The 15,249-nt window shown below is 36.0% G+C and overlaps 1 protein-coding gene across 3 annotated transcripts in view; it reads left to right on the top strand.

Moving 5' to 3' along the window:
- SIPA1L2 (signal induced proliferation associated 1 like 2) overlaps positions 1–15,249 on the top strand; it is an 87,540-nt gene that overhangs the window by 38,415 nt on the left and 33,876 nt on the right. For all 3 annotated transcript variants that reach the window (XM_059829186.1, XM_059829193.1, XM_059829202.1), the window contains exons 9-10: positions 11,217–11,474; positions 14,898–14,981. In XM_059829186.1, the coding sequence (XP_059685169.1) occupies positions 11,217–11,474; positions 14,898–14,981 (342 nt within the window). The remainder of the gene's footprint in view (positions 1–11,216; positions 11,475–14,897; positions 14,982–15,249) is intronic.

A 15,249-nucleotide genomic window follows, 5' to 3' on the forward strand; every position in this document is an offset into this window, starting at 1 on the left:
CTGTAATAAAGATTATTAGAGTGACTGTATCATTGTTTTCAGGGATTAAATGCAATTTTCTTTTATCAGTGTTCCTTTTTTGGTGACAAAAAGATTTTTGCTCTTCTCTCCATTTTTTAGTATTATGCTGTAGAGAAGAAGTGGGGAAAAATTGAAACTTTATAATAATGTGACTTTATTTCTTACATACCTTGTCTAGCCACTGTTAATTTGGCTCATTCTAAATGAGAACTGTACCAGAGTAAATTGAATTACTTGTCTTCTTGTAGAAGGCCAACTTTAAATCTCTTGTTGATTTTTAATTTAACAGAAGAAACATTAGATGTGTTGCTTTTGGCAAGACAACAAGCCATAAAATTTTACGTAGCATGCAGCACTATGAAGTTGGTGCCAACTGTACACGAATACTGTTTAATTGGTGGCAATTCTCCAAGTAGTCATTGGCCCGATGAATGACACAGAAGTGCCCTCCCCTGCCTCAGCCTGCATGTCGATGCGTTGGGTTCCTTTCTGAAGAAAATGCCTGTGAATGTAGAATACCACCGTTTTGCTTAGTTGGATATAATTTGCAATTAAGCCTCTCTGTGCTTAGCTTTGCTATTCTCACCATCTGCTTCTGGGTATGAATTTTCACTGACTTGTTTGGTATACATTTCCAAGCTGTTTACAGAATATGAGCCTAATGAGCTGATCCTATTATATTGAAGGTAAAAACGTGTATTTTATAGGCTCTGATGGAAAAATACATACTGTATGAATTGCTTATATCTTCTTTGATACATTTTTAGAAATAAAATGTTAAAATCCCAAATCAGTGTGATACATGGCACTCAGTCTATGTGTAGGAGGAGTTTTAACTGAGTGCCACCAAACTGGGAAAAATCTGCAAAAGCTGTTCTTGTTTATAAAATTTTTGCATTTTTAAAACTGTGCGACTAATTACTAAGGAAAATTATTTTTTTTAAACTATGTTTCTATTCTAAAATATGAAAAACACCAAAGCATTTATGTTTAAGTTCTTTTCAGCGTCATCTCTCTAGTATAAAAAAGTAATCTTCATTAATGCCTCTTTCTCTCAAGTATCAACTTCTCACTGAAACAGAAAGCTCCTCATTTTCCCCTTTATATCCCCAAAATATGATTAGTGATTTTGATTGCCCAACTTGAAAGGGATTCAATATCCAGAGAGTTTTGAGCTTGACTTTTCTCAATGTTTATAATCTAAACAGAGCAGACAGAAAGCAATATAAATATCAGGGGACAAGACTGAGAGTTTCAGTTGACAAACATGATGTTGTTTGTAAAATACATTAATGAGCAGGGGAATGAGAAGAAAGCAGAAAGGTATAAATTACCAGAGGTTTGGAGAAAGAAGATAGTCTATCACAGCTACTTACTAGTTAAAACTTCTGCAAGTCCATCTCCCTGTCTCCTAAATTGCTTGCCTCAGCCATCTGTAATGTCTTATCTTCCAGAACCATAGAAACAGAGAATAGTTGGGGTTGGTAGGGACCTCTGAACATTGTTGAGTCCAACCCCATTGCTCAAAGCAAGGTCAACTAGAGCAGACTGCTCAGGGACATGTTCACTGGGTTTTGAATATCTCCAAGGATGGAGACGCCACAACATCACTTCTGGTGTTCAATCATCCTTAGAATAACAAATGTTTTTACTTATACTTAAATGGAATTTCCTGTATTTCAATTTGTGCACCACCTTGCCTCCTATGGTTTCACTGGATACAACTCTGAAGTCTTACTCTGTCATCTTTTCTCCCCATGACCTCATCAGGTATTTATACACATTGATAAGATCCCTGCTGAGCCTTCTCTTTCCCAGGTTGAACAATCCCAGCATTCTCAGCCTCCCCTTGTTTCAGCTGCTCTGATCCCTTAATCATCTTTGTAGCCCTTTGCTGGACTTGGTCCAGTATGTTCTTGTCTCTCTTGCACTCTGATATTAGGTTTACCCAGAAATTTACATGCAGTAGTTTTGGATGTAAACCAGGAGTATCTGGAGAACTAGAATCTATTTCACCTTCATTTGACAAGAAATGTCCCTGTCCTTGGAGAATCCATGTATGGCTATGCATGGCCCGGTAGAATTGGGCTTCTGTGAGTGATTACCAACACGTGTCTGTGAGCAACAGTTAAGGCAGGTGTGCCAGCTCATCAAGAGAGAACTTTTTTTACTGTCAAATAGCTCTAATAATTATCAAATAACGCTCAAAACAGACATACAGGTATTTCCTTCAAAGTTGGGGGTCCATCAGTCCTTGATCCACACAATGTACATGTCTAGAAGAATGATGGTTCAAAAGCAGGAGAAAGCTTCACATATATGCTCCAATAATTATTGCTTTCATTCACAGCTGTTTTTAGAGATTTTCTTCTAAGAAATGATACTTCAGTCTATCTGGCATATGTAGAACAGTAGATTTGGAGGATGAAATAAGTATCTTGAAAGTTTGACTTACCCTACGGAGCATATGATGTTCTGGCAGTTGGGGGTTTTTTTCTCTGTATTTCAGCCTTACTTCTCAGGGTAGATGTTGGTAGTTTATAAAAAATTTTTTACTTTAAATGCCATAATCTGGGTTTTCAAGTTCAGCCACTAAGTTTTTGTCCACAGTACATAGATATAAAAATACATTCATCTTTGTTTCTACAAGAATCAGTTGCATTAAAAATTGGCATGTGTTTACAAGAATATAAATATAATTTTAGCAAAAAAAAATTCATAGTTTCATGAAAAATCCCCATGTATCATTTTAGTAATACCTTTCATTTACTGTGATAATCAGCTGATTTTCACTGCTTGAAAGAGTAGTTTCTGCTTAGCTCTGTCTGCTGGGTTTTAGGAATACAAAGCAATGAGGGCTTTCTCTTCAGGTTGCTTATTAGCACTGGTTCCTTGCTGGGATCAAATTCTGAAGTGAGTTTACACAGATTGGACATGAGTGCCATGGAGTGTCTTGGGAACTATACCCTTCAAATGACAATGAGTTTCAAGTGTTCAAGGGTGTTTCCAAAGCAGCCCCAGTTCCTTGGAAAACTATCAGCTGAAGTGTAGATCTTTAATCAAGTTCTTAACCTGATTATTTTTTTCTCCGTTAGCTTACCCACAAATCATCCTCAGTTCATCAACCCTTTATATTCTAAAAGAAAACCGACAAAGTGTAAGTGTGCATACACTGAGAATATTAGCAATGAGCTATTAACAGTGAATTTATTTTTTGCTGCAAACTGTCTTGTATTAATTTATTTCAGCATGAAAATAAATAATTTGGAATGTTGAAGGTGCTTACAAAGGAATGTTACAGAGTGATTATACTGAGGAAAATTCTGCTCAATAAATGCATTCCATTACTTACTGTAGATCCTTCTACCTATAGTCTTGATAGCAGCATATGCAAAAGCAATCATGGAATAAGGCCTTTCATTTACTGCCCTGTAAAATTAATGAACTTGAGACAAAGCTCCTGCTGTTTTCAGTTTGCTCCAGCAATTAAATAGTCATGCACAAATTGAGAAATCATAATTATTTGCATGGCACCAGGCTGATTTTTAGATAGGAAGAAGAAATTGCTATTTCAAACATAAATTCTTTAAATTCCAAAGCAGTATTAGAACAAACATGCCAGTCAGCATATTCAGATCTGCATAAGTATCCTTGTGTCATGTTTGTTTCTATGCTATGTCTTTCCCTCCAGAATTGTTGATTTGTTCTTCTGTTGTTGTCAATATTACCTAGTACTGCAATGCAGTAGCTAGAATTATACAGGAGAATAATGATGTTCATTCTAATTTGCTTTCACTGGTGACGTCACAGTAATGCTCAAGGACACTGTCCTTAATTAGTCAAATCCAGTCAAGGAATTCAAGTACTTCTAAATCCATTTTAAATGTAGATTCTGCTAGAATCTTACTTACTACATTGAGACTTGCGTGTCTTAGTTCAACTACCATTATATATAAAAAGAAATTATTTAAGAACTGCTTAAGAAACAATTTCTAGAAAGTTTAGAAATGAATGAAACTTTAAGCAAAATTTCGAGGGATGGACAAGAAACAGAAGGTCCAGTACAACCCCTGTAAGAGACCTAGCAGTGGTGGTTTCCACCTGTTGGTCTGAAGTAATAGACTTTTCTCCTGCTGTTGTAGGTAATTTTGAAAATTGAAATGTTTTAGTAACTATGACTGAAACTGCCTGTAGGCCATTATTAAGTACTACTGCATTTCTTTTGAGGTTGTTTTATTCTCTTGAACTTTGCAAACTCTTTCTTACAAATAAAATAGGTGTAATGGCTTTCTGTATTTTCCAGTCCTGATGCTTGTTCCTCTTAAAGGATTGTGATCTTATTAGACAATTGTGTTTCTAGGGCTTTTCTTAAGTAACAGATAACCAACAGAATATAGAATGTTTGGGAAAATGTTTTTTGGAAGTGGAAAGGTTTACTGTGTGGAGGAGTTCAAGTCTTCTCCCAAGGGTGTTTGCCATAAGCTGGTGGGATAGTTCATAGGGCCTTCAAATAATTGTTGGGTTTTTTTAATTAAGCATTCTGAGCTAGAAAGAAGTCAGGTCTAGAATTGCTGGCAGCATACTGCCAGACTAACAACACTTGAGGCAGGTTAAAGCAGAAAAACCTGAAACTGAACTTCTGGTTGTAAAAGTAGAATTTGGATCTACCAAAGCTTTTAATTACCACCCCTGCTACTAACCTAAGAAGGCTGCAAATACCTGAAAAAGATTATGATAGTTTTTAGAGGCAGCTGAAAGAACTGCACTAAGAAAATATAATGATATTAATTAGAAGCCATATCATTTGCCAAAGTTAATCCTCTGTACCCAACAAAAAATAAAATGTCAGAAAATGCTTAGCTTCCTTTACTGTCAGAATTACTGTATGTCTTATAACATGATTAAATTCAGGGAATGAGACATATGCGCTGTGATTTAGCCTGATGGAGACTTTTGGCAAAAACAAGCTCTGTCAGAACTCTGATTAGCACCAGAGATTTTAACCTAGGCTGTTACATTTTAAATGCAAGTCCTAATAGAAGGTCAATGTCACAGTAAGACCTTTCGGCTCTTCCCCTCACTGTGAAGTCTCTGCCTCTCCTGCCTTTGGAAGTGTGGCAGCACCAGCAAACCAACAGCTTAGGTGTAAGGTATGGGCTGCCCTCTTCCCCATCTTTAATATGTCATGCACCATGTGCTTTGTCTCTTCTTTAAATAACCAAAACATCATGGTTTTCTTCTGCATAAAAGAAAAAGACTTTGTTATTGTTTAAAAAAATAAAAAATTGTTTTCTGCCACTTTTATAAAATTCTTTTGAGCTTTATTCTTCCCAATATAGTTTTCAAAGAAAAGGATGTGTAAACTTGGCATTTGCCAGTATATACAATTTGGATTTTAACATCTTTCCTTAAAGTCATTGTACTTAAGAGAGTAAGGCTAAGTATGCAGCATTACTATAACCCTTGGGAAACTGAAACTTTACTGTATGAGCATCTTTTTCTATTTTGATTTGTATCAAAACAAAGGAAAACCTGGGAAATGTATGTAACGTACCATCTCCACACAGAAATAGTCTAACAAAAGAACTATAAACTAAAAAGATACAAAGTTGAAAACAATTCTCTGATGCTTATCGTATTTCTCATCCAAGTAAAAAGTCTTTGAGTTTTTCTTACATTTAGTTATGAATGAACTCATAGCAGGGGTTAGTTACAATTGCTAAAGTTTATTATGTGTACAGTTGCTACAGTCAAGCATAAAAACCCAAAAATGCCAGGCAAAGCTCTGATTGTCTCTATGGAGAGATGTAAATAGGAGTTCCAGGCTCCTTTTTTTTTTTTTTCCCCCCACTTCTTTCTATTATTCAATATGATTGAAAAACTCAAGAGAATCACATGGTTTTTGCATTTTGAAGTTTAATGTATTGCCTATTCAAGTCTGGGTCAGCAAAGAAGTTTTTCATTGTAAATAATTTGGGGTATATGTACTCCTACTATTATATAAAACATTTTTTAGGATCCATTTTTGTTATGTCTGGGTTGGAGTGCACAACATCTCTGCAGAAATTGCAAGTGATTTGATCTTTACCTCATTGAAAACCTTTTGGGTTCATGGAATCATAGGATAATTCAGGCTGGAAAGGACTGCAGGGGATTATCTGGTTCAATCTCCTGCTCAAAATGGAATCAGTTATGAGGTCAAGCCAGGTTATTCAGGGCTTTATCCAGTCAGGGATTCAAAAACTCCAGGGATGGAGACTGCGTAACCTCTCTCTGGGAAACATATTCTGCTTGGTTTTCTTTGATGGGGATCATCTGTGTTCTCCTGTATCTCCTCATGTGTGGTCTTATTCCTAATCTTGTCTCTCCAGTATCTTAAAGACTACTTCAAAATCAGGATTCATTCTGAACTCAGTCCTTTCAGAGCTCAAAGACTTAGATCTCCATTTGGTACTCTTTCCCCTACTTCATTTGTCCTCTCTGTTACTTGTGATTTCCGTTTCTTAAGGTGGAGCATAGTATAACTTTTACATCCCTGCCATTGGTTTTCCAGCTCTTCTTCATTTTACATTCTTACTGTGAATTTTGAAGGCTTTTCTCTTTAATGTCACAAAAATCTTTCCTATTTATCTATTTTTCCCAGTGATTCTTCCTTCTTGCCAATAGCTTATCAAGCCTTTATTCCCCATAATTGTTGTCTTTTGATGTAGCTGTTTTCCTGTTCACTGGAATTTGGAAATGTGACTTGCTGTGCTTGTGTCCTAGTTTCCATCAGCAGAGACTGCAGGGGTTGTTACTGCTTTACTGATCATACAAGTAGGCCAAACACCTTGGTTGTTTTGGGGTTTTTTCTCCTCTTTTATTTCCTGACTAACTCCTTTCATCCAGTGTCCTGTTTGTATTTCTCTTGTCTTTGTCATACAACAATGCATGCGTAGAGGCTCTTAGGAGGCCTCTAAATTGTTTGTCAGTACAAAGATTCTGTTTAAAACTGAGTAGTAACAAAGATCAGGAGGACAATGAGTGTATCTTCATAAAGGAGGGATTGTGAGCTTCAACTCTTCAGCTCTGTGAAGGGGCTGCCAGGGAGTTATCACTCGCCTTAAACCAGGAGTGATAAAGTGGGCAGCAGCCTTATCTGAGGTTGTTGTAAGCAATCATGTACATATATTGTGCTATGAAATTATTTTAAAGTGAAACTGATTTACCATTTTTCAAATGACATCTCTTTCCTTTTTGATGCATTGTGACTACTGTTAATAGGTTTCTGAGATGTCAGAACTTGGAATTTTTGTTTTGACTTTTTGACCAAAGTCCTCTTAGACCATTTGAATCTTATCCAATGTCTTGGACTTGAGCTGTAGTTGATATAGGGAGTCAATGGAGTCAAGGGGTTACCTCCAGGAGGCACTTCAGAGTGTCAGAGAAGGGAAAATGTATGTATGAATTACTTAACTACACGGTGAGTCTAAGCAAAACCAAGCTACTAAACTCTGCTTTTCAGCTAAGTCCCTAAAATTATGTGAAATTAATTTATATTTTATTATGTGGGTTTAATAGATTGCATGATGAGTCCTCAGTCTCATTGGGGCACTTTGTGGGAACTGCTGTAGTGTAAGAACAAACATGCACTGTAATAGAAGTGATTACTTTCAAACACAAAGTTTGAGTTAGAAGAATGCAATTACTTATTGTACTGCTAGATATAGATAAAGACTCCTTATTGAGCAAGATTAAATGTTTTGAATTGAAATGGTGATAGTAAGGGATAATTTATCAGTGCAATACCACTGGTGAACACCAATGATGACTTCTCTATCCCTACATCCCCCTTAGTGGTTCAGATCTGTGATACATTGAACTAAAGTTAAATTGTGATCAGTTATTCTAGTTTTGTTATTACCCTAACAAATAGTTCATCATGCATGAAATCTGTAGATATTGGGGTCCAAATACGAAAGTCATACCCAGGAGTTGATAGTGGTAGGATATAACAGAAAAGAAGGCTTTTGTGTAATTATCAAGGTGGCAAACTGCTGATCATAGTATATGAAAGCTTCTAACTTTTCCATGGAGATGAACATTCACCTTTTTTAACTAGCATCCTTGCCTAATGTAGGCCCTTCACAGAGCCTTTTACAGAACCTTTATATGGAGTCTTAAATTAATATTGAAAGGTTTGGTTAACATAGTTTGAAAAATTTAATGGACTGCTTGATAATTGTTTCAGAACATAATGCTCCTTGCAGTAATATTTTAATATTGTGGATTTGTATAGTGGACTCTTAAATTTTAATATGCAGTTATGACCTGCCAGCTGTATCATAGTCATGCTCTGTGTAATTGCAGAGTAGGTTTTATTAACCAAAATTTTTATAGGACAATATGGTTCTTGAACCAAAGATATTAATAGGAGTCTGTGCTTTATGTTGAAGGATTGATTTTAATTAATACCAAACTACAGTGAAGGACAGGAAGTGCTATCATTTCTGATGTGTGGTTAAGACTTGGTCACACCTCCTTGGTAAATAACATGAGACTGTTTTTCAAAATGTTATCTTGAATATAATTGGGAAATAAGTTTGATATCCTATAGCTGTTTAACATAAATTTAAATATATTTTTAAGACCATAAAATACAGATTTGTCTTTATATATATTCTTTAAAATGAATTTTAAAAAAATTTAAAAATTTAAAATTAAAAAATGAATTAAAAGCTGTCATTCAGTACCACTGCCAATGTATATTCTTCATCCAGTGGAATAAGTAGCAATATTATAAATAGGAGTTAGAGAAAGGTAAAATTAAATATTTAATAGGAAATTGCATTTAATTTTGTGGGTTTTTTCATACAAGATAACTTGCTGTTTGATCCATGCTGGGGGTGGGGATCCTTATGGGATTGCAGGCATGAAGTAATTGATTCTCTTTGTTTCTGATATAGGAGGTAGCTACACTTATGACTTTACATATCTCAGTATACAGCAGTATCTGTTCTTTAGGCAGTGCTTGTGAAACATAATTTTTCATATAAATGTTGAACTGATTGGTTTGGCACTTTTAAATTAAAATTAAAAAGTCTATGTGACAAAGGAAGCCATATAAGGTATTTCAATTTTAACCATGGAAGTTTTTTTGGGCCAGTTACAACAGTTGTGTTGGGGCTTTGTTTTGAATTTAAAAGTAACATTGTTAGATTTTTGTAGTGATTTGAAATAGAGTTGTTTTGTAAGCCTTTTTTTGCAGGAACAGTGTCCTGAATAATTTTTTCATTTGTCAGAGTACATTTTTATGATGTAAACAAACACAAAATTTTACAAAATTTTAAGTTCTTATTCTTTGCAGGAAAGCTTGTTGTTTGCTATTTTTATATCATGCTTTACTTATTCAGTTAGCAGGCTGAGTCAAACGAAATAGTAGCAACAATCCTTTTTGCCTTCAAAACCCATGGCTATTTTTACAGCATTTAAAGTACTTTAGGGGGGGTATCTAATAAGGGATACAATAACAATTACATGCTATAACTCTCTCAATTACCAAGACAAACTGTGGAATCAATATAATAATAAAAGTTGTGGAGGGCATGGTTTGTTTCTCACACTTAAGGTCTATAGGAATGCAGAAGGGGCTGAAATGATACTAAGAAATCAGCAGAAGGTTGATTGAAATTGTAGCCTACATAATTGTTCAACTTCCTAGTCAAATAATGACAAACTGTGTATATATGGCCACATGAAAAATAATGCAGTGGTCTAAGCTAGTATTAACCTTGCTATGTCATCCATGCATTCTTTGTTCTGTTTGTTTTGTATATAAAGCTTTATGAAAGCCTTTGATTGAATAATCAGTCTTAGCTTATTTTTTCCTTTAAGAACTTTCTATGTTCACGTAACGTAGACCTGCTCTGGAAATGAATCAAGGTTGCATTGCTGGAGGCTATTGTCTCCTACACCTTCATCTTATTTGTGCAGGCAGTGAATGAGGCAGGGAACTTTATAAAGAGAAGAATGGTCTTGGAACATAAGCATTTGAATATTACACTGGAGAAACGTATTCTATGTATGCTTCAGCAGTAGAAATGTTTGCACAATTCCATGCAATTCACTTAACTCGGCCTTTCCATGGTGTTCATCATTCTAAGAGCCCAACGTGTGTTTTGTGATGTTCAGAAGTGTGAAACAGTTTTAAAAAACAGATACATGAACTGAGGTAGTCTGAAGTGGTGGTCTGAATAACTGAGGCATTTTCAGGGCAGGGGAAGTCTGTAGATATATCAAATTGACCTTCTGAAATTAATTGATAATTTTATAACATTGCTTTCTCTGTAGCTCCATTCCTTGTGTGTAGGAGGAGACTATTAGGGTGGTTTTACATCCATAGGGAGGCTAAAACAACCAGAAAATCATTACTGTGAAATTCCCTGATGCTTCCAGCATGTCCAGCTATGACTTGTCAGCAGAGTTTACACATGTCAGATTTTACTGGTGCATTTAATACTGATATTTCTGATCAAAGAATAACCTTGAAAAACCAGGAATTCTGAGTTCTTTTTTGGGGCATTCTAGTGACCCCTCTTCAGCTTGTCTTCATCACGGTGTCTTCTACCCTACATTTGGCTACTAATCTCCACTCTCCATGCTTTATCCTCTATATTTTATAGTTCTTTTTTTACCTTCTCCATATGTTTAAGTGTCAGCAGGGACTGAGATTTAATGCTACGGGATAAACAGTTTGCCTATTTAGTACCACAAAATTCAACAGCCTAAAGCATTTGGCTGGATCAGACTGGGCATATACAGAGCATCTAGAACATAAGTGCTACAGTTGCACACGCATCTTCTCTTCAACAACCTTAAAGAACACAGGGGTGGGTTTTTTTAATTTTTATTATGTTTTTATTATGTGAAATTCAAGCTGCAGATTAATTTATAAAAGCTTAATATTTTCTCCTTTTTGAAGGGCAAGGAGAGAGTTCAAAAACCTTTGAGCACCTGAGAGCAAAACCTTTATTTTGAAATGTTTCCTACCTGGTTGGCTTGATAGTTTTGAAGTGTTCGAAGGGTTGTGCAATGCTATACGAACACCTTTGGGCACCTGGAAGAAAAATACGCATATACGTCCGACTGTAGAATGCAAGACTTCTTTTTCTGTTCCCTCCAGTGAAGACTGATCAGCATTTTCATTTGTCGCGCAGGGGTTGTTCAGAACTTTGTCGTATACCCATGGTGGAATACAAACTTGACAGTGAAGGCACCCCATGTGAGTATAAAACCCCTTTCAGAAGGAATACCACTTGGCATCGGGTGCCGACTCCCGCTGGGCAGCCTCTCTCTCGTGCCTCTCCAATCCTAGGAACATCTGACAGACTGCAGTGCCAGCAGCTTCTCCAGCAGGCTCAGACAGCCATTCCTCGCAGCACTTCCTTTGATAGAAAACTGCCAGATGGTGCAAGGTAATATACTCTCCGTTTAATGTCTGTCATTTTCCTAATGTGCCTTACTTTAGCTATCTCTGCTTTCTAGAACTTTGGTATACTTATTTTTTAAACCTTATTTTGTTGACTTTTGACAGTAATTTTAATTCTGAGGTTGTGTTAAAGAGCATTCACTGAGCCCAGTTCCCTCTACTTGAAACAAGTGGCTTTTGTTGTTTGTGATGAAAGTGGACTTTACTGAGAATCCTACCGCTGAGGACAGCTGACCTTTCCCTTTAGTTCCAAATCAATAAAGTAGGAAACTGTCTTGTGACTTTTTGATCTAAACAATGTCCTGCCCGCTACCTTTTGGGACCCTATTTAAACAAATAATGAGTGTAAATAAAATTAACTTATCCCTTTAAAAATGAATTATTTAATCTCATTACCAAGCTATTGGCATAGTTTCAAAGGGTTCTGTAACTCATTACCAAGTCCTTATGCTTTGCTTTGCTTTTAATTAAACAAAGCAGAGCTTGTGGTTTGAATATGTAACACCTTTTAGATGATGGAATGGTATCCTTTAATGTTAGCTCTGTTCTAATTTAATCATAATTTTTAAAGTTAAAAACTTGTAAATACATTTGACCTTTGAGTTATTTGGGCAAACCATATGTTTTGAGCAGAACTCTCTGTCCTTTATTGCTTGCAATTATTTCTGCTTATGCCCTTTTTCCATGGGGTGATGTAGTTCTAATTTCCAAGGAAAAAAATACTGCATGTTGAAAATACCTAATTGATATGAAAATCTAAAATACTAGTCTTAAATAGCTTTAAAAAATTCTGAATGAAATAATTAAATACTACTAATGCTCCAGTACCTATCTTTTACATCGTTTGATGTATAGTATATACTTGAAAATATGTCTATATCATGGCCTGGGGAAGGCAGACTCCCAGTTATGACCACCTGATCATTTGTATTCTCCTTCTGCCCTACCCCCCTCCTCACCCCCTGAAAAAAGGAGAGGTGCATTTCTGTAAGCATGTATATACCATTATAGGACTTAAGCTTTTCCTAATGTCTTGTTACTGAAATTCTCAGTAAAATCTAGCATAAGGAGACAATATATCAAATGTCTATAAATATGTCAGGATTTATGGAGCTTTATTAAGCATACTATACGCCTATACAGAGAAAAAAAATGAAAGCTTTCTGACATACTATTCATTTCCAAAAACTTCACAAACATAAATTGCTCTTCTCCTAACACTTGGTGAAGCATGTGAAAAAAAGCTAAGACAGAGGCTATCTCTAGTCATGAAGAAATTCCTGTATCACTTAAGCAAAACAAGTGCAATGCAGAAGTGCTATTCTGGGGAAGACATGTTACAGAGTAAAAATGATGAAAAGGGAGGAAAATGATGAACTGTGACATGTAGGACTTGAAACATGAAAGGAAAGGAACCTAATTGGCAAGGTCTTTCCCTGTGGGAAGAGGCATAGTTGATGGCTTGGCAGAGTGATGGGCTTAAAACAACAGAGTTTGAAGTAAGGTTGATTAGTACTTATAGGTAGGCTTGCAACGTATATTCAGGCTAGAAAAATGAAGAAGAGATTTTAGAGGGTCAGAGACCCAATATCAATTTAGACAAATTGAAGAGTGCAGGCTGGGAAAAGCAGGTTGATAAAACAGGGAAGTTACAGCAACTGATCTAAAAATGAGCTAACAGTGAAGTCAGTGATAAAATGGTTGTTTTTAGAGATAAAAGGAGAAAGAAGCAACAGAAATGTGGGCTAGATATAGTAAAAGACTTAACATCAGTTGAACTGTTGCTACTTAGGTGTTGAAATGTAACAGTTAGGTGCCCAGTCCCTGGAGTGAAATTAAAAACTGGGAGCCGAACACCTATGCTCCTAGTACAGTTCCTGAGGAGAGTTAAGTGCTTTGAGAAGGCAATCCAAATATTTGTGTTGATCAAGGAGTTTCCTCTAATTAGTCACTAAGAAATACATGGATGTCCTTGGTCTCTATTCCTGTTTTTACAAAATGCATAATTCTGTGACAGCTGCTCATAGCAAGTGCCTAAGAGTGAAGCTTCAGTTAGACTCACTCTTCTGGATTTTTGCACAAAGAACCATGTACTTTAGTCCTTGAGTCACACTTGTAGGCCAGCGCATCCTTTCGTCTGGAGTCTGGAATCCATTCCTGAGAGCAGGCAGCTGCAACTTTTTCTGTAAAGGAACTGTGTGAGGCATTCACTGACTGGATTTCTGTGGTTCTCCTTTTGTAGCCACCTTTTGTTTAGTAGGCTAATGGCTAGACACTTGTCTGGCAAATGGGACGCTTGAGATCTAGTCATTCCTCAGCCTGGAATAGTAAAAAACAATTTCCTGGTTTTAAGGACAATGTCCTAAATGTCAAGTCTGGAGGCTAGAAACACATGGGATCATAACTTACCCATTCTTTAATGTTGGTTCACTTAAGCTGTGCAAGAAATGCAAAGTTCTTGTTGCGTGTGCTTGCTTCTTACCACCTTCAGCTGTAGTCTATAGACTAATTCACTTGATTGAGAGTGGCTCAGTCCTGTCAATACTTACCGGAGACAGACATGCTGAGAAATTAGGCACTACACTATCTACTTATTGTATATGTGTTTGGCTGTTAGACAAATATAATAGCTAACGTCTTTAAAATTTTCAAGCTGAACAGTAAAGTTGCTTGAATGTCATGTCCTTGGGAAAGTGTTGTGCATAAATCCAAAACTACCTCTTTTCACCTGTTCCCTGAGTACATACATTCATTTCTACACATAGCCTTTGGTAAAAAACAAAAGGGAAATACAGGGAATTCAAGGTAATGTCATTGAGGGAAATTGTATCATGATTATGGACTGATATGCACAGAAGTGAAGGATAGGAGGGTGATCGAAACCAAAGTTGAACGTTGCTTTTCAACTGTCTGGAAATCCAAGAAGAGTAATTAGAGACATTGTTAACACATGAGGCTCAAAAGTAAAATAGTACTATTCATGAAAATGTTTTCTATTGCTCTTCTATGTCAAATAATTAATAAAATAAAAAAGTATTGGTATTACCTCTTCTAAATTACTGTATTGAAAATTGGCTCCTCTGGCTCCTGAGTAATCCCACTTGTTCAGAAGTAAAGGTAGATGTAACGAAAATAGGATTTGGCACTTAGTATTTCTCTTTTTGTGCCTTTTTTATATTTTCAGTTGGAAGTATTTTATCAGTGCTGAAATAAATAATATACTTTTTTAAGTTTTATGAAGCTAAGTTAAAACTGTAAATTCCCAAAATGAATATAATTAAGTGTTCATACTGCATCTGCATTATTTGTAAAAATGAATGTACTCATATAAAAGCAGCACAACCCAGTTCAAATCGGAAACCCCACAAATATCTCGGTGCCCTGTTAATGACTCTAGTCAACATTACAGAAGTTCTCCGAGCAACCAGTCTTCCTCCAGTGACCCAGGACCCAGTGGGAGCAGCCAATGGAGACAGCAAGTGGGATATGACGGGTATTGGTGACTTTTTTTTTTTTTACTTTTTTTTGTAAATCTTGCCATAGCTCCCATGCATCTTCTTTCTGAAGCAAAATATATGTGGATGTTCTATATCATAAATATATTTGCAAAATCTGTTAGTATATTTTAATACGTACAGGTTTACTGATCTTTAATGTAACATGTATGCCAATAAAATTTTAAAGACATACTGCTTTAACTTTTTAGGACCAAATTGTTATTTTACAATTCAGGTAAATAACAAACAGTTCTCAGGTTTGTT

This window comes from Gavia stellata, chromosome 2, assembly GCF_030936135.1.
Source record: "Gavia stellata isolate bGavSte3 chromosome 2, bGavSte3.hap2, whole genome shotgun sequence".
Lineage (NCBI taxonomy): Eukaryota > Metazoa > Chordata > Aves > Gaviiformes > Gaviidae > Gavia > Gavia stellata.